This window comes from Acanthaster planci, linkage group LG08 (assembly GCF_054643075.1).
Source record: "Acanthaster planci isolate LZ-2023a linkage group LG08, COTS_SCS, whole genome shotgun sequence".
Taxonomy (NCBI): domain Eukaryota; kingdom Metazoa; phylum Echinodermata; class Asteroidea; order Valvatida; family Acanthasteridae; genus Acanthaster; species Acanthaster planci.
In genome coordinates this window covers 891,927-915,401 of record NC_141784.1, presented here as the reverse complement: position 1 = coordinate 915,401, position 23,475 = coordinate 891,927, and the positions used below count along the sequence as shown (strand labels likewise).

The 23,475-nt window shown below is 43.2% G+C and overlaps 1 protein-coding gene across 3 annotated transcripts in view; it reads right to left on the bottom strand.

The window, feature by feature from the left end:
• Positions 1-8,292: 8,292 nt before the first annotated feature.
• LOC110978115 (polycystin-1-like) overlaps positions 8,293-23,475 on the bottom strand; it is a 32,084-nt gene continuing 16,901 nt past the window's right edge. For 2 of the 3 annotated variants that reach the window (XM_022232845.2, XM_022232846.2), the window contains exons 14-28: positions 23,217-23,464; positions 22,608-22,838; positions 21,990-22,115; positions 20,721-20,829; positions 19,915-20,079; positions 19,368-19,444; positions 18,587-18,838; positions 18,068-18,161; positions 17,030-17,601; positions 16,478-16,720; positions 16,023-16,109; positions 15,637-15,815; positions 13,279-15,139; positions 11,839-11,989; positions 8,293-11,257 (exon numbers count right to left, since the gene is read on the bottom strand). In XM_022232845.2, the coding sequence (XP_022088537.2) occupies positions 9,819-11,257; positions 11,839-11,989; positions 13,279-15,139; positions 15,637-15,815; positions 16,023-16,109; positions 16,478-16,720; positions 17,030-17,601; positions 18,068-18,161; positions 18,587-18,838; positions 19,368-19,444; positions 19,915-20,079; positions 20,721-20,829; positions 21,990-22,115; positions 22,608-22,838; positions 23,217-23,464 (5,834 nt within the window). In that variant the 3' untranslated portion in view covers positions 8,293-9,818. The remainder of the gene's footprint in view (positions 11,258-11,838; positions 11,990-13,278; positions 15,140-15,636; positions 15,816-16,022; positions 16,110-16,477; positions 16,721-17,029; positions 17,602-18,067; positions 18,162-18,586; positions 18,839-19,367; positions 19,445-19,914; positions 20,080-20,720; positions 20,830-21,989; positions 22,116-22,607; positions 22,839-23,216; positions 23,465-23,475) is intronic. The other variant, XM_087139721.1, reaches the window with a different exon arrangement.

The window sequence follows — 23,475 nt, the reverse complement described above, 5'->3', positions numbered from 1 at the left end:
GCGACACACGCATTCCTTTTACCATATGCAGCTGACTGACGGAATAAAATATATAATGCATAAACATTCCACACGTTGGTTTTCATAGTATTGCTTAAGGTGCATAATGTACTTAGTAAAATTGCACCCTTTTCAAAATGCATAGCACGGAGTGCTTCTTCTTGTGCCTCGAATAAATTTTCATTTATTGACAGGTATGGACTTTATTTTGTACAGAACTTTTCATAAAGTCAATACAGTCATCTCTAAGTAATTTACAATCCAGATTCCAGTTTACACCCACTCCACACTCTCAGATCCTAAACCCATCAGTTCATTGAGGTCCATTCTGCGACCGTATAAAACTGACGATGTAACTGCTTGTTGATAACAGAAACAAATGTACGTCACATCAACGGGTAATTGCATAGTAATATGCTTGTAATATTAAAAAGACCAAAATCAAGACCAACAAAATGGAAAACAACCCCAAGTGTGTAACAACCCGACTGATCATTGCTTTTGCCTGTTTGTAGTGACACAAGCATACCGCCCAATACAATACAGGGCACCTGTGTTCCTTTCAACAAAAACGCGTGCCTGAACAAGGCGAGAAGTCAAGGATCAATACCGGGACTGTTGAGAGTCCGACCCAGGAACTGTGCAGCAATGCGAACTGTGGTACCATCTCGTCAAACTCACGCATTCCAAGGTCTTGTCAATAGTGTTTTTCGCAATCTTTCTGACGGCTGGGTGGGACAGATGCATCGACTGTGTGCTTAACTGCAGTGCATATACAGCGAATTGTGTGAACCAGAGAGGGCGCTCAGCTACCTAGCAATGTTCCCGGTGGTGGGTTGCAGGCACGAACGTATATACAAAAAAAAAAAATCTGGACTCGCCATGCCCTTAATCAGCTTATGGAGATCATTGAATCCACTGGAGGCCATTTTACCAAGCCGAATACAAAGCTTGCCGGCAATGCCCGCCTTTGTTGTCCCTGGCGTCAAAAGTAACAAGCCAATCCCCGCATTTGTATTCGGCTTGGTAAAATGGCCGCTGGTTGGCCTCTATTTCATATAAAGGCGTTGCAAATCCAGTTTTTTTTTATATACGTCCGTGGTTGCAGGCCACTAAATAAGCTGCCATAGCCAACTGCGATAAATACCTGAACTTCATAAAATCGGGGAAAATACGTACGAGTTTCTCCGGAGTTCCAGACGCACATCAAATTAAAGCCTATTTTATGAGTATAGATTTTCTTGTCGAATTTCCATTCATTAACAGATGACTTTTGCAGATTTTTTTTGCCACAGAAGGTCACCCCCAAATAGCAGTCGTGAAGCCCCTCGCCATTTTGAAAAATCGATGCCTACACCTTTTACAAATGGGCCAGTTTAAGGTAGTGATTTATTCCAAATCTCAACTCAAACACAAGCTGGAATTTTTTTTCATTGTGGTCGCCTAAACCAGTCGTTTCTACAAATGATCAAGTTCATATGGGCCACGAAATGCTTTATTTCGTACGGAATTGGAATGCACACAAATTGTGATTTGGCCCTCGCAAGCAATTTTCAGCCTAATCACTGGCCTGCAACCACATGGGGGGTTCGCTCGTCACCCAGCGCCCACAGTGGGAGTCCGGATGGGCAAATCGCTTTGAGCCATCAATGACCAAAATATTTTTCTACGCCCTTTAACCCATAATAATTCTTGGCTGGGTTTTGTGGTCGAAGTTGTCGCTGTTTGGTCTGACACTGCTTTTTTATATTGTAGTTGCATGCCCGTAAGGTCATGAATCGTTCTCGCTTGATGCATAAAAATTACGGATTTTTCTGTAAGAATGAATATTGGCGGGAATTGATCACTCGCTCAGTTCACAAACTGCGCGCTGACAGACGTATAGACCGCGTGTTCCAGCAGGAAAGGCAGATATTCCACACACAACACACATTTTGTTCGCAACTTTAATCGGTGTCGCCATTTTTTGTGCTAGCGCTGGATATCATCATCATCATCACCATGACATAGAGTGTTTGGACGTAGACTTTGGTTTTGCTGGTTCAAGTCAGTGCTTGAACGTGTGATTTCGAACGCTGCTTCAAAATGGCTGGAACCAGTGAAATCCAGCCGTGTCCGAAAAAGAGCTTCCGGAGTTACGGCTAGGTCTATTGTCTACGCGTCTCCACACATTTCCAATGGACGGAAGACCTAGACCTAGCTCTAGACAACAGATCTGGATGCAGCTTAAGCCGAATCCAATCGTTTCGAAAACACTCATAGTTTACTTTGATTCGGCTTCGCTGTCACGTGGGCAGCAAGCAACCCACAGTGCTTCGCGTGTCTGTAGCACTGACCCCCAGTGTGACGTACTATAAAGGGATCCCAATACGACGCTTTTAGTGTCGATCTGCGCATTTCCACGTTTGAAAACGAGGCTGTATGTGTTGGCTTCAATTCTTTTACAATCAGACGATGGAAAGTAAGGAGTCAAGACACAAAATACATAAAGGAATGTTAAATTAAGACTTTCTAGCCTTCGACTTTTTGTGGAAGTCTTTCAGGATGACTCAACATATAAAATCAAAAGAAAAAAAGTAACGGCAATTTACCGCGAACTAACGTACCTGCCATGGTCGTGTATCTGCATGTGCAGTGGGCGTGGTTTAAACTGAAGTGGCATCACACTTATGAACCGGATACTGCATGTACTGTGTCGACTCCGCCTGCGCGCGCGACGAATCTCAACACAGAGAGCCTCGGTTTCGATGCGGATATGCGCAGATGGAGCTAATGTGGAATCCCTCTATTGCCTTCATAAAAAAGTGTGAAACTCATGCATTTGCCTGTTGCCAGCCGCTAGGCGAAGAGAGAATCATGAAGTTGACGGCACACCGCATGCGTGCCTCGTTCACGCGCGTATGACGCAGTGTATACCTACGCGAGCGCTCACGATCACAGGTTGCAAACCATGGATGGACCCAGTGCTAGCGCACACACCGGGATAAGGGTAAATGTGCACGTAGCCCATGGAACTGAAAACTACAAAGAAAATCCCGCCGGTTGAAACATTATCAGTATGGCATTTATTGCGAGGAAAGAAAAACAGCTTACTGATGAAATAGCTTATGATCATTGGTACAATAATATCTGGTCGATTTGAACATCCAGGGAAATCGCCTTGAGGTTGTTAGCTCCTGGGATGACAGAATGATTTCGTATATTACTGCGATAGTGCACTGCTGGAATTTTTCCTTGTAAAGGAAATATACTTGGTATAACCCTGTTTTGTTAGATGCAAGCAATAACGCGCCATTCAATAACGACCGCCTTCCAAGTCGCACACAGCCGCTAGTGCGAAATCTCACCGGACGTCATTTGAGTCTTTGAGAGAAGATCCTAGGGAGCGTGCTGGGCGGGAAACGACATGAACACAAAGAGTCGGAATCTGGGACTTGTACGTGCCGACACGCCGGCCAGCTGCGCGAAGGGCGCCAGGTGTCCCGTGTCCCAAAACGCAATTTGGGAGGGAAGAACGTCGGTAGAGCCATCGGTAGAGTGGAAACTGATGTTCTGTGAAATCCTGCGGGGCTGTTTGGTAAGGAGGGTGGAGAAAGTGAGTGATGGTTGGAAAATTGATTTCTGTTTTATTTCACAGAACTAACCTAACACTGAAAATGCTCGCTGTTCCATCTCAAACTTAGCTTTCTCTGGGAATGGGCGAGATGCATAATGGTTGACACTTGCAGATCGGACCGTGCTAAGTCGACACGAAACCCCTTTGAAAATTGTAACTTGAGGTATAAACAGTATTTTCGACAACTGCCTGTCCCTAATTTAAAGCACTGCGTTTAGGTGGTGCTATCACGGTTTGCCATTCGGAATTTGCCCTTCCTATATAAAGTATTTTACGGTAGTGTGTTTAGACGGGTGAGATTTCAGCTTATTAAAGAGCAAGTGCACATTTCAGATGAACGTCTGGTAAGAGAATGCCTACCCACTCTCTGCTGTTCATGATTAGGGCCTATAATTCAAGAAATACAGAGTGGACACTGTGGCTTACTCATATCAGGAAATGTAAGTCTCGAGGAAGCGAGTGGCTGAACGATTAGGTTCTCAAGAAAAACGTCTTCAAACGCTTCATTTGACAGACTTGATATCAGCGGTACACATTTTGTCCAGTTTATAATTTTTTGAAAGGCAGGCACTGGATACCAAAATCAGTATGACGAATGTTGAATACTAAACGAACAGGTATGTGGGTTACATGTTTCTGCCGTACAGCAGCTATGAAGTACCGTAATGTTCAGTTTCTTGCTATGTGGTATCTCTGTCGGATCATTTTGCGTAAATAGAATCCGCTCGGCATCTTGAATGGACGTTCTGTAGGCATTTCATTCATGCCAACTGCTCTCTTTTGTCTTGTACAGCTGCTTTTCTCGAGCCATGTGGCACAAAGACTGAGTTTTTGAAGCTATTCACAGATAATCTCTGGCGGCACTTTCCGTCTGACCTGTCGCTCGCAATAGTCGCTACAAGCAAATGTAAAAGTGTCATTGACGCATGCATGAGATCACACGCGTGCGTTGCACGAGCAATTCACCGAGTGAAACCGACAAAAATGATTTGAAATTTGGACTCTGTTAGATCTGCGCGCTTACTTACCGGTATCTAAATGCTGTGTGTTCGATTAACTTCTTAAGATTTACTAGCGGGTTTAACCTTGTCCCCACCGTCTCGCTTGTTTGAGACAGCACACACGACCATCACTGGGTCATAGCTACCCGTGTAAGCTTATCACATAAGCTACAGGTAATGGACCAGCAGCTCTCCCATGTATCTGTTGGCTATTGGTCTGCACACCAAGTCATGCGCAGTGCAATCAGTGTGTTCATATTTTCTTAAGTACAAGTGACATACTGCACCAACTATCATTTCAATTGAAACGAAAATACCATACCATCCAACACCGAATAGTTCTGAGGAATTAATACTTTTTCAACACAAACGTAGTTATCGATTTCATCTTAACAAAGGAGATATACACAGAGAGCACTAATTTTCCCAAGTAGTAGTATTAGCCATCGGAAAGTAAAAACATGCCATAAAAAGGCCAAATTTAGCGGGGAAAATTAAAACATTCGCATAGAACTCAGAAATTTTTCAAGCTCGTCTCATAGGGTTTGTGCACAGCAGGGTGTCCAGTGATATCTGGATAAGAAACTCTTTCCAACAAAGGGCATTTTGACATTTTTATGCTAACCTTCAACCAATGCAGCCATAAATAGCCATGGATGAACCAACTCAGGGATATCAGAAAGACTGTAAAGTGGGAAGAATCGATTTCAGGCAGGAATAAAACCGCTCCAACTAGCCATCTTTTGCAAATCACGAGACACCGTGTGGAACACATTTTGAAGGTACTTACGTAACAGTTTATGACGCTCATTCCTGCGATGCTCTGCTTTCCTCTGAATTGGAGATAAGGGCTGGATGGCTATGTGTGGCAGATGTTCACATGATTGAGACAAATACCCATCTTGTTAGGCTAGCAAGGCAGTCACATCACTTTGTTTTCTTTTGTCTCTGCTGGCAGACAATGGAACCCACGTGGTACACAGTGCCGGATTCCAACTTGGGGCATCCAACTGCCAAGGCGTGCGAAGACATACTGTGCCAACTCGACTGTCATCACACCTTTGTCGATCGACAATGTACAAGTACAGTGTTCAAAATAGCAGTGCAAAAATTTAAATGTTGCATGTCCAGCTACAATTAAATCGTCTGCGCCAAAGTCGGTACGATATACCCGGACAAAAATCAATCTACAAATCCAGATTACTAAATTTGGATATCTGGGATCTTCACAATTGCAGTCTCCCCTCACTTCCTTGCTGTTTGCATCGAGCCTCTGGCGTTTAAAACACTTTATATGTTTCTTGCACAGTATGAGACCAGATTCACAATGTAAATCGTTTAAGCTGACGTTACAATTTTGTTCAAACCATAAAAAAAAATGGCTCAGTGACTTCAATGCGCATAACTTATTTGTACAGAATAACGACACCTGGTGCGTTCAGATAAAGCTGGGATTCCACAGAAAACATAAACACGTGGGAACCACATTTCATATGACACCAACGTCATTGAAAAAGGTCTCAACTATCAGACATTCCATAATTATTGTAAACACTGTTCACCGATATTCATAATGAACACGTTCGGTAATAAATTACATGTAATACTGAAATAAAGAAGCCATATTATATCATTTCCAAAGGAACGTTTCTGAATTCAATTTTCTCGCAATGTCGCAGTCGGACCCCAAGGATTGATGATGACATCCTCTGCAGGGTACCGAGGTCTTGCCCCTTCTGTGCCCCTCAACTGATTGACAAGAGGGTAATGTAATTTCTGGACCGGCTGGCGTCTTGGTGTGGTGGAAGGACTCAAGGTGTTTGGGTGATCGATGGCCAGTCCCCATTCGTTCCAGCCTCGCGATAGTGGGAGTATCGATCCGCCCAGCTCGTGTGACGTGACGCTCTGGTTTCCGGGTGACGTTCTTGTCACAAGGCGGTTTATGCAATCGAGTATCATGTCATCACAGTTCACAGTTATGACGAAGAAGGAACCCGACTCTAAACATTTCTAAGTAATATTTTACTTGGTGAAAATCAACCCTTAAATTAATCCAACTCAGCGCAACTGATCCCCCTTCACCATAACCCTACTTCCCGGATCACAACGACTTATTAACAAATAATCAGTTCGGAGTGTTAAAGATTTAAAGTGCGGGCTGTGATGTGCAAATATTTTTAAAAGGGGGGGGGAATACCCAATAATAATGCAACGTCAAAGCACCAAAGTTAAACTGTAATAAATAACTACTGACCTAAGTTATGCAACACCGACAAGTTTTGGTTTCGCTTTTGTATAGCTTCGTGTGATTTTTCTCCTGGACTTTGAAGTTGCTATCCTACTAGTAAGTCGGATACTACCAGAGTATCGAATTACATGCTATCAACCCAGAACATGAAGTATTCTCCTTTGATTGGAACATCATGGGCCTGTACGTTGACTCGATATAGGACGGAAGACGAAACTGGAGACGAAGATGAAACCGAGACTGGGCCAATCCCATAAAAATCCCTTATATTCTTAACACGCATAGACTGCAATTGCATTCAAGGTGTAATGCTGCTCAGCAAGCCACTATTTAATGACTAGACTCAAGCTGATATACCAAGTATTGAACTCGATCTATTCCACACACAGTTCGCTGGAGGCGAGCATACAAAAATGACGAAATGGCGGTAAATAGATCGATGTTAAATTACACGCATTTTACGAGAGAACAATGTGCTACACCTCTTGCGTCTTTTGAAGGGGGATGCCGCTTGTGACGTTGCCATGGCGGGACTTCAGAACCTTCATAATGCCCGGCCAGCGAGGTGTGAACCTCCCGCGTCATAGATATCGATGCTTGATAACCAGCGCTTAATGAGGGTATACGCTAATGACCGTAAGCGGTTGTACAAAAGCGCCCAGCTTCAAAGGAACGATTTTGTGCTCGAGTTTCGCGTACGAGCTGATGCCGAGAGGAAGTTTTTCCTGTTACTCCAGCTCCAATATCGCGTTCCTCAAGGAACTGAGTGGCTACTCGAAAGGCTGAAAGATTTCTAATTATTGCTGGCACAATAACTGATGATCTGATGAAAGCGCATGAGTTTGCAGTTAACTGTTCAAGATACTTTTCATAAACGGTTTAAAAGCAAGACGGGATATGCACTGAAGAATTGTGATACAGGTTTACTTTACAGTTTAATAAAAAATAAACTTTTTGCAAGGGTAGACAATTCTTTTTTAAGTTGTCATCACAGATTTTGTAGAGATCTCAAATGCTCATTATGAAAGTGACAATTTGTTCACATGGACAGAATTCCTTTATCATTTTAGACAACGCCTTGATCTTAGAAAAAATAGGAAAGAGGAAGGCTCTTACTAGTCTGCCCACATCCACAAAAGATAGGAATCATAATCACGGAACGGGACAAAGGTACAGACTCCATCACTTATTGTGGTTAACTCACCCGGTCCACCCACCTGCATGTCACCAGTTTTGACATGAGGCACGTATTTTCTTTGACAGAAGACGAGATGGAATCAACGCAAAATAACGAAGTACATGTACATCCGAAAGGAATTTTCTTTTCCGATTGTGCTACGTCTCCAACACTCGCATGATTTCTTATCGTCCGTTTCTACGCCACACTATCTGCTTAGGAAGCATATATGATGGTGATGACACACAGGTGACTTTATTCAAAACAAATGTTATTAACTGTCATGGTATGCATTTTCACAGTGATAGGAATCATACTTTCTGTCAATAATTCTTAGAAGTGTCATATTGAACAACTCCGGGAAGAACAAGGCATTATTGTAACTCCAATCGTAAGTAAACCATCATTTGCCGCTAACAAATTGCCACAGATAGAGAACACTTGAATGTAAAAACAATTTGGTCAACATTAATTCAAGTTTTAACATATGAATGAAAACAGCAAATTTCAAACATTTATAATAGCCAAAACTGCCTACAATCTTTGAGTCAAATGAGTCAACATCGGGTTCTACATACCGAGATACGTCAGCTGCTATTCCTCAACAAGCGACTGAATTACGCATCTGACTGTCAATATTTAAATGTCCACCAAAACTTGGCTTACCAGTAGTTAAAGGTTTCTTCTCTTGGCACACCGGCCTGCAATTTTATCTTTGAAGTCCGTAAAGCCATAATCTCTTTATACTTGTGATCACTTGTTTCCTTAATTAGTTCAAATGCCTTTCAGCCACACTTTTTTCAGTCAAAGTTCTTTCCATTTATCCTTCTTAAAACAAGATCAATAAGAATATTTCACACAGGTGCTTTAGATGTGTAAACAGGTGTAATTATGGCCATCAAAATAAAGATGTAATTGGGTCTTGTCTGAATCTGCCTGCTACAGTGTGGTGAAAAAGGGTCAGCACAATAATATTCAGCCTGGGGAACTGGTTTGGAGCGAGCGTTCGAGCTTTCACAAGTGGGTAGGAATCTGAGTGTTTGGAAAGAAAATACATGCTGAGGGGGTTCGTGAAGTTGCAGATTGGGACTCTTCGCTCTGGTCAGCCTCCTGGGGGATATCTCTGCTTTTCTTGTATATACCTAGGTCGATCAGTTCATCCAAACACATCGCCGCTTGGGCTCACTCGGGAACTTAAAACTGCTTTTACATCGTAGCTCATATACAGTGGAGGATGATTACCTTGGACGGCACAGCAGTGAAGGCGACAGCAGAGGGCAGCGTGATATCTTGATGGCATGGAAAAAACTGGAATAACAGAGTAACTGTTCTCCACCAACGTGATATGTGATGCTCAAGGTGATTGTGTTAGTGGCAAGACAGGGCACTAGACATTTCTTTTACCACTTTAAGATCCCCTGAAAATACGCTTTTACGCAAAGCACAACTAAATGCACAACTACAGGTATGTAGGTTAACATCTACTCAGCATTCTTACAATCCTGTAGATATTTATCGGATTTTTAAAATTACTTTAAAGTTGCTGAGAATCAATTCCTTCAACCAAAACAAGTTCGAGCTCTATCTCATTTTGTTCAATGATATCACTTTTAAAAAGCGTAAGCCAATGTGCCTATTTTATTCGGACTATGTTTGGCATACTATATGGTCTCCAACTGAACTTCTCCTAGCCACGGGCTCCAACATTATTTCTATCAAACCAAACATATGCCAAATAATGAACTTCTGTGAGCATGTAAAGAAAAGTGACGTGTTTTATTCAACTGATCCAGTCTTCTTCAGAGCTTTCAGGAGAGCATACTCCCGAACGACAGTCCTGACAAGCACTCTCGGATCTGCAAAGAGAACTTCGTTATCTTCCTCAGACCTCTGCAGCAGCCTCTCAACACGCTCTTCAATTTGACTCATCGCCAACGTCGGCACAAACACCGGCTGTCGGTTCCTCAGATACCGCGACTGTCGCAGCACGATGTGCCTGCGCACTTCCATCTTGCGGTGAGTCCTTTGGACAAGAAAGCGGCTTTTCAGCGTGCGGACGTCTCTCGTCAGGCAGCCGGTGTCCACAAAGTGAGACAGGATCTTGTGGAAGCGTGCCGATTTGTAGGTCTGCAGGATGACGACGGTGAAAGTCAGGAGGCTGATGAATCCAACGAAAGCTAGAAGTACAATTAAGAAGATGGGGAAAGTCTTCTGTTGGTTGGCCTCAATGGGAAGGCCTCCGAGGAAGAAATTGATTATGGCCACAGCAGTATTAGGAAGGCTGTGGAAGCTGTCAATGTGCCCACTGTACAGGGTCCATCCAGCAAAAACAAAAGCCATCAGCATGGTTACAAACACCGGCAGGGATTTCAGAACCTGCAGGAATGAGGCTTCGCAGGACTGGAGAAGGAGCGTCATCCGCTCGCTGCAGTGCAGCTGAAAAAGTACTTTCATCATGGCCGTGAAGACAACTAGGCCACTTGACATGGATGTGTAGCACAGCAATGTTGCAGTGTTGATAAACGTACCAAAGGAAGCTTTAGAAACTGTCACCTTGCCAGCGACCATCCACTGATAAGCCAGAACCGCGACAGCTATGGCAGCAGCCATGAAGTTGAGCAAGCCAGTGAGGTGTCTCAGAGAGGTATAGTAGGTCCTACCCCATCTCAGCATACAGTGCGCTTCAGTAAACATCATGCTGTACACAGACAAGCCTACCAATCCTATGCAGCCAAGATACACGGTGCTGGTCCAGTCAGCATCCTCTCCAACCCTGACTACTCCGACAAGAACAGCAGGCTCCTGAAAACCAGTTGGTAGCACTTCGATGACCAGCCTCACTATGCTTGTCAAATTCACTTGGGCATTAAAGAGTAAGAACTCCACAAAGACTGCCCGGGTGTATCCGTCAATCCACTTGCCAGCTTCCAGGGTTTGCACGATCTGGACTGCTCCCTCGTATCCTCCCGTCAAGTCAGCAGCATAGCCTCCCCCGTGGTACGTAGCATACTTACCACCGTAGGGTGCACTCTGCAAGTCTTCTTGGGTGTAGAAGCGGAAGCCAACAGGCTGAAGGGCAGGGGAGATGTCTCTGTCAGTGGGCTGCCACGAGCCGAGGTACTGAGATGTGTCCTCGATGAGGGGGGAGTAAGCAGAACTGCACAGGGCTGAGGAGCTCAAGAGGACCTTTTCAGAGACAGTGTCTCGACAGGCATCTGGTTAAAGGTATTGGAAAGATTTCAACACCAATGTACAAAATGTAGCATTTGAAAAGTTTCTTTCCAAAACGCAATATCTCCCTTTGGGAAATGTGAAATTTTCCCCACATTTCTGAAGTATAAAGAATAACAACAATTTACTGGGTGACCTGTACTGCATTTTTCACTTCACTGATTTTATAAAGTTGTGTCGTTCCCACGTGTCTGAAATATAAATAACAATTTACTAGATGACATAATATTCATTTTCACTTTACCAACTTTATAAATTTGTGTCTCTTCTCTTCCAGTGAGGAATTGCGGTGGATATGGTACTTATAAGACACTTATTGCATGGTAAAAATAACTCTTAATTTTGAAACAAAAATAATGTGTGTGCACTCATCATGCCTATAAATTCACTTGAGGGTCCTACACATCAAAGTTGGGTGTCAAACTTTCATTTGTCAACAGTAATTAATCCAGGACGTGATGATGTGAATACAATAGCCAATTTTTCTGCAGCGTTTTCATGGCAATAAAAATCATGCCCAGATTTGGCGACGCTGGACTTGACTGTACAGCTTTTCTTAGTATACCTGCCAAGGTCTTGTTCACCCTGAGTTGTCTCAGCTGGGGAGTACCCAGGAGCTTCAGATGCTGATGGCTCCTCTTTGCATTCAGGACTGACTCTAGACCAGGAAGGAGGGTCTCCCTGGCCCACTGCCAGAACTGATCAACCTTGTGCACCTGTCAAACCAAACATATAATTATAATTACACTTACCATTTTTGAACAGTTTTCGACAAAGCATCACAGTCAACTTTATTCTAAACAAAGAACCTTCATCCTAAGTCTGAGGGCTAATTTAAATGATTTAACTGAACGTAACATGAGGTCATTTCTCGTGTTGCTGAAAAATACAATATTGTAGTGCGACATTTGACTTCATTCTGCTAATAAAGTGACAGGAATGATTATCTGGTACAATGTTTATATGTCAAAATCGGGAGAAAGGGTATGTCGTGATTGTGTAGGTTTCCAAGGCTTTCAAGCCTATTTAGGTCAACTATGCGTGACAAATGGCTCTTCCATTAAACCATTTTTGTGAGTTCGTGACACCCTAAGGGCATGCTTTCAAGGGTAATTTACATCGGCATCATGAACACTGCCAAAGATTTGTAAAGTGGTTTTGGAGTGAATGGGCATTCATATCATCACAGTATAAGCTCAAATTGAGCATGATCCTGAAAAGAATAAAGGACCATACTCCTGAGAGAAAATATAATCAAGGGAAATCCAGAGTAATGAAGCCAGATTATAAAGTGTCACCATCAACATGGTTGAGATATCAAAAGTCTGTCTTGATTGCAAATTTAAAATACAGCATCTCTATTCTTTAAGGCAAGGGCAGTGAGTAACGTCTAGGGCTTTTTCAGTAGCTAAATGGACAAGTCTGTTTAACACATTTGCTCATGTATTTCTTTTGTTTCTGAGAAAGTTTAATGGCACAGATTTGAGTCTGAACGTGGGGCTTGAAGACAAAATGCATTCAATCTTCTAAAAATTTTGGATAAATTTAAATCAAATTAGGTTCCTCACTAGTTACAACTGTTCAAATCAAATCTTAACCATTCGTGAGTGCTTTTTTTGACTCCTACACAGCTAGAAGATTTTTTATCCTTTGCAGTCACGACTGGAGTTCTGATTGGTAACAGTCCTGATCAAGACAAATGAGGCAAGTCTAAGCAAATGAGATTTACCTCTTTTCTGCTAATTGTTTTCCTGGGACAATTCATTTTTTTCACTCTACTGACTGAAAGCAGGGTGTCACAGAACGAAACACAAGTACAATGAAACTAATATATATTTTTTTCATTTCATTTTTCACTCTGTCACATCTTGATCACAAAGCATCACATTTTACGTATAATTTTCAGGCAAATAAACAAAATAAAGCCTTTATCTAAATTTGATCTCAACCTTCCCTTAGTTGGGATAAAATTAGGAACTATGAGCATTTTTTAAAATGGTTTTACCTGATGAAAGGATAGCGTCCGATGCTCTGCTCCATTTATCAACATATTTTTCGTTGTTAATGCCACATAGTATTCATTATTGCTTCTCCTTCCATGGGCAAGGTAGATGACTAAAGCGAGGAATAGCCATGCAGGAAGATGCTTCTTGACAGATTTTAGCACTCTGGTTTTAGAGCGAGTAGAGGTTTCAAGTTTTCTTAGGTGATGGCTTCTCAGCAGACAGGATGATTTGGCTTCAGGTTTCTTTTCAGCATCTACATTTGGAGAAGACTTGTGATGGAAGCTGGGGGCTGTTGATTCAAATGAGGTGGATGCCCTGGTGAGACAGTCTGGCTTAAGGAAGACAGATCGAAATACAGCATTGAGGAATGCTAGGATGGGTTGCAGGAGCAGCAGGTTTAGAGTACTGCCAATCACAACAGGCACAAGCCAGTTGACGGCCTTCTTGGCTGTATAGTCAAGCGTCAGAAAGGCAGTTGCCACACCAGATCCACCAATCAAGATCCAATTTACAATCCAAAGGATGACCGAGGTCCACCAGGGCAAAAGGTTTTTCTCACCACACCCAATTAAAAATCCCCTCAGTCCGAGTCCCTTTTCCTCTCCTTCCAAAACCCCATCAACAACCTTGATGCCCTTATCCTCGACGTTCTTCGGGAGTTCTCTTTCCTTCCTCATTTTCCTTGATGTTCCAGGGAATTTAACAGAATGTTTTATGCCACCTGCTGGGCTGGGAAAACCTTTCTCGGTCAAGGCGTTTTGATTCCAATTCAGGTTTAGAGACCTGGTCATATGCTGGCCATTTCCACCTCCTCTGTGAGCACCCCCTTGAGACTCTGGAACCTTGCCAGCCTCCTTTAAACTGGATTTTTTGCTGTGCCTGGACAGGGACCATCTTGAATGCCCACCACCTTTTTTGCAAGGAAACTGGAGGGGTCTAGGACCTGGAGTTTCGGGACTGGAATCTCCTTCATCACTACTCCCCGATGAAGGGTTAGTATATTGGTTAATGCTCTCATCAGGGGAACTGACACCTTTTGGGTTACCATCCAAAGGCAAGTGGGCATTTTGGTTGATGTTATAAGGCAAGTCCTTCTGGGCATCCTCAAAATTTTCATCATAATCTGACCAGTCCTCTGATGTGAAACTGGCAGAGGATAGCACTCTTGGGATGCCAACCAGTGCGGCTTGTTTGGTTGTCTCTTGCTTTTCATGTTTCTCTTCCTCTGGGATTGACAGAGCACCAAGATTTTCAAGTCTTCTTTCCGATGTCTCAGAAATCTCCACTTTGATTTCCTCTGCCTTCGTTGGAAGCCTCCAACGCCTGCCTTTGGATTTCCTCTCCGCTGCTGGCATAGCTGGAGGTGACTCTGGAGTTGTTTCTGCCTCATCTGATTTCTTGATTAGCAGACGAGGTCTGATGGTACTGAAGGCAAATATGAGAAGATAGTAAACAGGAAGCACTACAACCCCTGCTGCTATTCCAATCATGATACTTGTCATGTCTAGACTCAAGGAGATGCTTCCGTCTGTTGGTTCTTCCTCGCTGGGCTGTAGAAACCCTTTCAGGAAGGTCACGATTGCCATGGACAGAAAAAGCGGTGCAAAAAAGGAGGCTACTCGCTGGGCATGACTGAACTGAGAAACGGGGGACCTGGTGATCATGTTCCACACTGATAAGTGTTTGGTGAGAGGTCGGTAGCTTGGCGCAGTCATGAACAGGTGGTGACGATGGACAAGCTGTGAGGCCGTTGATTCTTTGAAGGATACTGGTTCATTAGTGGACTTCATGATGTGGTTGCAGAGGAAGTAGGCTTTGTCTCCACTTATGTAGTCTTGCACCAGAACTCGACTAAGGTGCCTATCAAAATACATGGGGAAATAAAGGAAGGTTTTAAACGGTCTTAAAATGTTCCATTGTACTTCAAATTGAAGAGCACAAATTTTGTTGGAATCAATCAAGAGAAAGTGAGAAAACGAAATTTCATGGCATCTGAGAATAAAAGTGTTGCATATTTCTTAAACATATATTAAGTACCAAAAGTCTGTCAAACACTTCAGTATCACAGACTCCTTAGTGTTACAAAGTCAAGGCAGTTATGACATATGTCACAGTAACTTGCTCATTACAGCAAATTTGAAAAAAGGGTTTGACATCAGCACAATTACTTAAAAAATCTGGCCAAGAATATTATCTGTTCAAGCATGAGAGGTGTGATAAGATTTTGTAGATACAGTTAAGAAGCAATGGTGAAGTACGGTGCAACAACACCAACATGACCAACACGTCGTTGATCGTGAACCCTGCTACCTTCACTACCCAGGATTTCTGGAGTAAGAAACGGGTAACTGACTGACCACTGTGGACTGTAGCCCTGGCCATCATGCCACATGGTTATCATCTCAACTTTGCCCACATCTGCTGCCACTGTCACAAAGAACGTGTCCACACTACTGCCTTTGAAGGCGGTGTTGTTTGGACTGGCCATTTCTATCGGTTCAGAGGTGGCCGACTTCCCATGCAAGCAGAGAAATACCTAAGAACAGAAATGAAACATGAGATATCAGATAAAAAGAGGCTATCAACACAGTTGTTCAGCTTCTCATCTTTAGTTGTCCCTTGTGAAGGAAATCACACATCTTGAAACTATTTTGGAAATTTTGTTTAATAAGGCTGAGACTGTACAGTTCCATTTGAATTCAGCACATTTCTCAACTGGCTGGAAATAGAGAACAGGACATACTTTTGCTGTAGTTCCCGAGTTGAGATCCATCCCAGTGAAGATTGTTATGATGTAACAAGACTTTTCCATTTCCAGGTCACCATATAACTATTCAAAAAAGGCAATAACGACTATAAATTTTAAAAACTATGTCTGCCTTCCTATCAAACAGAAAGCTTGACTTGATGAGTAGTTGAAGAAGAGAAACTTTCCTCTCTCTGCTCATGGTAAGGAGGCACCTAGAGACTCGGATAGATTTGAAGACCGGATAGAGAAAACGGCTTTGGACAAACACTTTGATCAGTCGAACAAAACAGAGAGGTACGGGGCCAAACAAGAAAGCTGGGCAGAACTAGAATATGGCCTACGCATCGACAGCTTGTCATACATGTCATAATAAAATGAAAAACATTTAATAACTATAACATTGTGTATTGCATACACTGAAACTTTCTTGAACTATGTATATATCTCACCTTTCTGTAGAACTGCCAATCAGCTTTGAATGCACACGCCAGTGCCACAAGGAACAACCCAACAACACCGCCCACGATGTACAAAATGATAAACGTCCTCCCACTATCGTCCACCACTTCAGGCTCCTCCTCCACCTCAACCAAAAACACTTGGCGGTTTGGTGGGACGAAGAAGCTTCCACCGAAAGAGGAGAGGTGATCACAAAGGCAGTGGGTAAAACCGGCAGTGGTAAGAGATCCAACCTGACAGGATATTTAACGAATAGGAACAGAGAATGGTTTTGCTTAAAAAAAACAGGAAGAATTATGTTACTAGTTTCAGCTTAGCAATGTTTTCTTAAATTATAAACTCATTACAGATAACCTCTTTGTACCTTTAATTTGTAACATTCCTGTGATGAAAAAGAAAATGAATCACAGAATTTCAATTATACTGACGACTGACACAGCAAGTTTTGCATCAAAAGCAGAAGCTGTTAAGTTAACACTGCTGTTACAGAGTGCTAGCTGTGAAGCGATAAATTGGTTTTATTTTCTGAAGTCTTGTTATACCTCGCAACCGTAGGGGAACCACTGTTCATACACAGGGGACCAGTACATGCACCTGGCTGTGTAGATCTGGATGTTGATATCCACGATGACCTCCTTGTCTGCTGTTCCAAGTGTTGCATTGATGCCTCTAGACACTGAGCTGGCCCCATTGGAATCATCCAGGGGCCTAACACTGAGGTAGTAGGTCCCGACAGCATACAGCATGTTCTCTGGGATGAACCAGGTATAGGGGTTGGCAGTGACATTCAGCGTTTCATTGTAGCCAGAGGAGTACAGATCCCACTCTGGGATGGGCAGGGTGATCCGGAGATCATACTCCTCCGGTGTAGGGTAGAAACCGTAACGGAGGACAGCCTCTAAGAAGACCTCCTTCGGGGGGTCTTCCCTCATCTCCTGGTTGGCCACCTGGATGTCGATGTGCAGGGAGCTGTGGGTGTCGGTCAGGTTGAAGTGGAGGTAGAGATGCTCAGTGGAGGAGGCAGTCATGGACTCGTAGCGGATGGTGCCCTCATCTCCCCGTGGGATCAGCATCTCAACATTGGAGGAGAGATCAGTGACAATCAGCTCCTCACCTGTGAAAGATGAGAGTTGATCACCACATATCAGGCAGTGCTATCAGCTGTTCAAATTAGTCAAGGCTGGTTCATGCCTGGCGTGAACTGTGCAAGTTTCAGTAGATTTGCAGCGAGTATGATCCTTCTATCTTCTGTCAAATTGGGCATTTGAATGAAAACAGAAAGGTCTATTTCCATTCTGCCACATATGCAATTGAAAAATGTATTTGTTTTCATCAACAGTGAAACATTAAATAAAAACAGTACACCAGGTGTCCACAAGTGCAATTTTTCACTGTACTGATTCATTAAAGTTTATATATAAAGCTGTCGAAACTGAGTTTTTGCAACCAGAAGAGGATTGGATTCCAAAAGGTACTAAAATATAGTACTTCAAATAGTACTTCATCGTGGTTTTGAAAACAAACTCTTCAGTTATTCATTATGGTCCTCATTATTCCTGGTTTACTATGGCAACACTAACCATCATCATCCTTCAAGCTCAGTCCAATGACTGAGGTCTTGATGTCATAAGCACTCAGATGCCATGAGTAAGGATTCTCAGATACACTGAAAACCTGCCAGATGCAAAAAGAAATGGATTTTACAAGTTTGCAAAATGATTTTGACAAATGTGAGCATTTACGTGACAGTCTTGAATAGCATGCTGTTGAATGAATCCAGTATGAAATGACAATTATCTTTTTATACTAACCGTTGCGTAGTTTTCAAAAGTATCGGAGTGTAATATAGCCTGCTGTTGGCATGCATTGCGCTTTTCGGTAAGAGGTTTGGGAAAGTTCTGGAATGGATCTGATATCTGTCTACAGTAACAGTTAAAAAGTCAATATAAGACAACACTAATACCTGTGACCCAAACCTTGGAAATATTACGGAAGAGTTCAGGTTCAGCCAATTTGCTCTTGTTTGTGGAGCTCTTTATAGAGGCGTGAAATTATGGATATAACTACACGAATTGAGCTTTGTTGAAGTTTTTCCTCACCTGGCTGCTGATGATATCCCGATTGTACTTCCTCGCAATCTCAGCCATGGCAGTCTCGGGTATCTTAAACCATGTCCCGTCGGCAGTCTGGAAGAACCTGACCCCAGGCTCCCGCAGGTTCTCCTGCTGCAGCGTGAGCATCATAGGCCCTGTCTGGATGACGGTGGAGGGCTCGCCGGGGACTTTGCTGCTCAGGATGGTGTTGGAGACCTCCTCGAGGATGCTGAAGACCTTCTTGGTGACACTGCGACTCTGTACAGAAAAGTTGGAACTTTGGTTTGTTTCTCACTTTTCACTGACCTCTTACAAATGTGTTCAGATCACAAGTTGATCTGGGTTCACAACCATCTCCACAGTCTTACTTCTTTGACATGCAGCACATGTGGACATCCTAGGTCAGGTCCAGGTTGACATCTGGAAGCTGTTCTAACACACCCAACAATATAACTAAATAAACTAACAGGTTTGAAAGACTTAGGGACAAAAAATTTTGTTCTCAACTGCATCCTACTGCCTCAGTTTATGCATATTAATGAAAATACACAGTTGGCAGTATAGCTTTTTTTGGGAAAGTCAGGTTCTTGGCTAAACGTAATGATGTTGCTGAAGGGTTAAGTCACTGCCACTGACTTAAAGAAATTAGGCATGCCACCTGACAAATTGGGGCACTTTGGAAGTTCCACAAGAACTCATTTCTTCCCTCTGTAAAATCAAGACGCTCCACTGGGCACGATATTACCTTGCCATTATCTTCTACATGTATAATTACCCATTTCCATACCTCTCGAAGCTGGAATGGCACCCAAGGGTCTTGTTCTATGATGTCAATATCCGGCACGCTCAAATCCACAACGGTATCTGAACGAGTAAAATCAGACACGAAGTCGACTCTTTGTACATTCATTTCCTGATCCAGTTTGACTGGCTAGAAAGTTACATTTTAACTTAATGCGTGCTACAGCGTAGCTTCCCAAAGTCTTTACATAACACCCGACTACCTGATATGAGTGTGTGATGAGTCAGTTTATACAAACGCTGCTCAAACTGCATCCAAGCAGCCATGAAAAGAGCTCTTAACTTCCATCATGCAGGATGATAGTTTCCGGAGCTTTATTAAGCCAGGATTCAAAATCCAGCTCTAAGGTTCCTCAAATTTCTCTGAAACACTCAGCTCTACATTTCAGATAGGTGGAGCCATTATAAGCCCTTTTTCACGATGCGCACATTGTTCAAGTGTGCCTGCCCTGAAATAAATCCAAGTCTAGCTTACCACTCCCAACGACACCACCGTCAAGACTCTATTTGAAATATTTCATATCCAAGATCACCTGAGCTCCTTGTAAGCGTTAATGCCACACTCTCTGGGTAGGTGATGTTGCTGAACACTGCTCCCTCCACCCTCCAGAAGGCCTCCCAGTCATCCGGATGGTTCTCCAGGAGGTTGTAGAACGTCTGCACCTGGGCAGCTGCAGCCTGTAGCAGGCTGGATGCTCCTGTGGAGGACAGAAGGACAGCTCCAATTACAACTTCATCCATGCCTAAGGCATACGCTATGAGATCTCCTTTAGGGTGGCCATGGGTGGCTTGTGCATAGGGCGCACGCCTCTCACCACCGTGTCCCAGGGTTCGATTCCCGACCCAGGCCATATGAAGGTGGAGTTGCTTGTGGGTTCTCCCCTGTACCAAGAGGGTTTTCTCCAAATTTTCATGGATCATCTGGTGGCTGTCTGATTTCAAAAATATTCAGTATGTTTTTTGAGTATGTATGCAGTGGTGCTTCATTTGGGCACATGCTGTTGAAATATCAATCTCGCTCTTTGAGCAGGCTCATTTCATATAAATATTGAGGGCTATCATCTGACCACACATGAGCCACCTCTTGATTTAGAATTTGCTCCATTTGGTAGGTTCGTCTCAGCAGAAAAAAATGGACAGCCTCATCAGGAGCTGTACAAAGTTTTTATCCAGTTCGTGCACATGCACTGTACATAGTTACATGCATTGATTGCCGTTAACGTGGAACCATGGAACCGCAACTTTAGCGATTGTCCAATGGGAGCCTGCGACTTGTGGCACGTCTGCCTTTGTGACAAAGTCACTTACGAACCGTATTGAGCCTCGTCAAACTGCTGACCTGAGTAGAAGTGTCTGGATGCATCTTCAATGACGTCAATGTTTGTCCCCTCTTGACGTTCTTCCTTCAAGACATTGACCATCTCCAAATACGAATTAGCAGCTAGCATCTAGGATAACAAAAGTGGTCATTTCCAACTTGCAAATGAATGTTCAACAAACACTTCAGAACAGCAACTTTTTTTCTGTTTTCAAAATTCTTTAAAAATTCCTATCTTCATTTACTGGATGCTTACACCCACACAAAGGACTGTCTGGTTTCTACTCTAATCTGACAGACAACATCTATTGACGCTGGAGTATTTCAGCCAGGTAAGCTGCCTTGTAAAAAGAGCCCAGATTGTGCGGTGTTACATAATTTTGTTTCGTGCATGAACCTGGCACAGTGGGCTGCTGACCTATTTTCAATAGGGGCCAGATTAGTATTCAGCGGTGCTGTCTGGCTCATTGCTGCGGTGGTGGAGTGCTTCTATCCCGGGTGGTAATCCGCTCGCGCTTAATGTCCCAAACCATGGTACACTGTTCCAAGGCTGGATTATCTCCACTAGTGAGAGTAAAATAATGTTGGCAATGCCCAGCAGCCTGGTCTTTTGTTACGAGTACGGTCTTTTGTTACAAGGCCCAGTTCCCTTTGTCCGATTTCAGAGACCCCGGCCACACGTATAAAGAATACGATTCCAGTACCGGCAACCCCAGCGACAAGTGGTTAATAAATAAAAGCAAAACAATTGCAGTCTATTTCAATAAAATATTTCTGTCACGCTCAGAGTAAGGCCCTAAGAGTATATTCAAAAATTCCATTTTTCCTGTAATGACCTCATAGCACTAAGCTATCAACATTCAAAAACATTTTGTCATGATGGATCACATCCCTGGATTTCCAGGAATGCAATATTTGCACATGTGGGACAAACTGCAATTCCCTCTGATATTTCAACGCTCAACACAAGGGCTGAAGTTGTTCTTCAAAAAGAAAGACTTGTTCTCTGTAGTTCAGCTAAATGTAATCCGTGTTTCAGTGGCAAAATGGCGAAAAAGAAATGACTAACACCATCGGTAAACGTTTTCTGAATAACCAAATCCAACATTTCTACACGATTTCCCTAAAATGTGAGGAGTCGTTCTATAAAATTTGATGTGTTTGCAAAAACTTGTGGTTTGAATTTTATGAATCCGATCTGGAATCATACTTCAGTATGCTTTGATAATACCAAACTTTACCCTGTCCCCAAATGGATTTGAGGTGTAAAAGATACTAGACTTGGCCTACCTGAGTTTTGGGTGTGACCTCGGCAGGCTCGCTTATAGCTTGAGTGATAGCGGCTGAAGTCTGCTTGGTTGAATCCAGATTCAACACTCTAACCTGCATTAGTTTCTCCACTAGTCTGGATCGTATCTAGCATGGAAAAGATTCACACATGAAGTCCAGTTTCTGGTTGATTGTTTCTGGTGAATCTTATAAGTGGATGAATAAGAGAAATTGAGCAATATATTCTTGTGGCATTTCCAAACATCAAATAATCATTGTAAGAAAGATTAAAGTGTCATAAATGTAAGACAATTTAAAATTGCAGTTTTAAATGGTCAGAAAAAGACTCAGTTGCAAAAACAGATGTAAAATAATTTCAAAATAAAAATGAACATTTCGTTGAAATCCCAATTATGGTAACACTGCTCAGTAGTTTTTATATCCAGAAATTTGGCTTCTCAAGTTGCAGTGTCCTAAATTCACTTTTAAGGTCTGAACGTTTTCCCTGTGATTACTTACTGTGATCCCACTGTCTAAGATCAGTTTCCTCGATGCCCAAAGAAAGTCTCTGTCATTGCCTTATATCATCAGAAGCACAAACACTGGAAAGTACTAAGCAAAGACCCCAGTGCAACTTACCTCACTCTTCTGCTGCAGCCATGTGTCCACGCTGGTGTTCCCTCTGTCACCGTCCCCTCCAAGCTGTTCTTCCTCCTCCTGCTCGTTGAGGATGGCAGCGAGGGCGCTGATGGCCTTGGTAGCTGACTGGATGTCGCCCCTCTCCAGGTACAGGTCTAAGGTGCTGGTGGTGTTCCCTCGCTGGAGGGCAGCTAGCTCGGCTCCCAACTCGGACTCGTGTGGTGGTAAAACCTATTAAATAAGAAATGATGGTCATTTGAATCCAAAACGTCGTGGAGAAGGGGTGGGTGGGTAGAAGTATTCCACCACTTCCTCCTTTCAGCTCTGCAGTCATGTACCCAGAGGGGAAAAGCGGAGGGGGGCAAGTCCCCGCCTCCATGAGACATGTTGCAATTTTTTTTTTTTTTTAGGAATTGAAAGTTCCAGCATTTTAGAAACGGTACAAACACCTAGCAGGGTGGAGATTATTTTGCTGATAAATAGACTAGAAAAACAGCTCAGCAGTGGTATTACAAATTATAGTTGGGGCCCTTTGAAACTTCTTTAGTGGGCGTAACATTTTGAACAGTCAATCTGAAAGACAGTGACTTTCCAAGATGGTCCCCTCACTTTGACTTGAAGCTGAGCGTGCGCACTAGCACCCAGCCCATCTATCACCTCCACGTGAACGTCCACCATGTAGGACCTGCTTGCCCTGCCCATGGGTAGTGTGAGGGGTGCTGTCACCCCCTCGGGACTGTAGTACAGCAAGTGGAAGGTCTCATCAGATGTTTCAGATCCCACCACCCTGGCTGCGACTTCACTGCCGGTGCTGTATAGGAACTCGTAGTGGAGGGGTTTCTCTTCGGAATCGAAACCTGGTATAAGG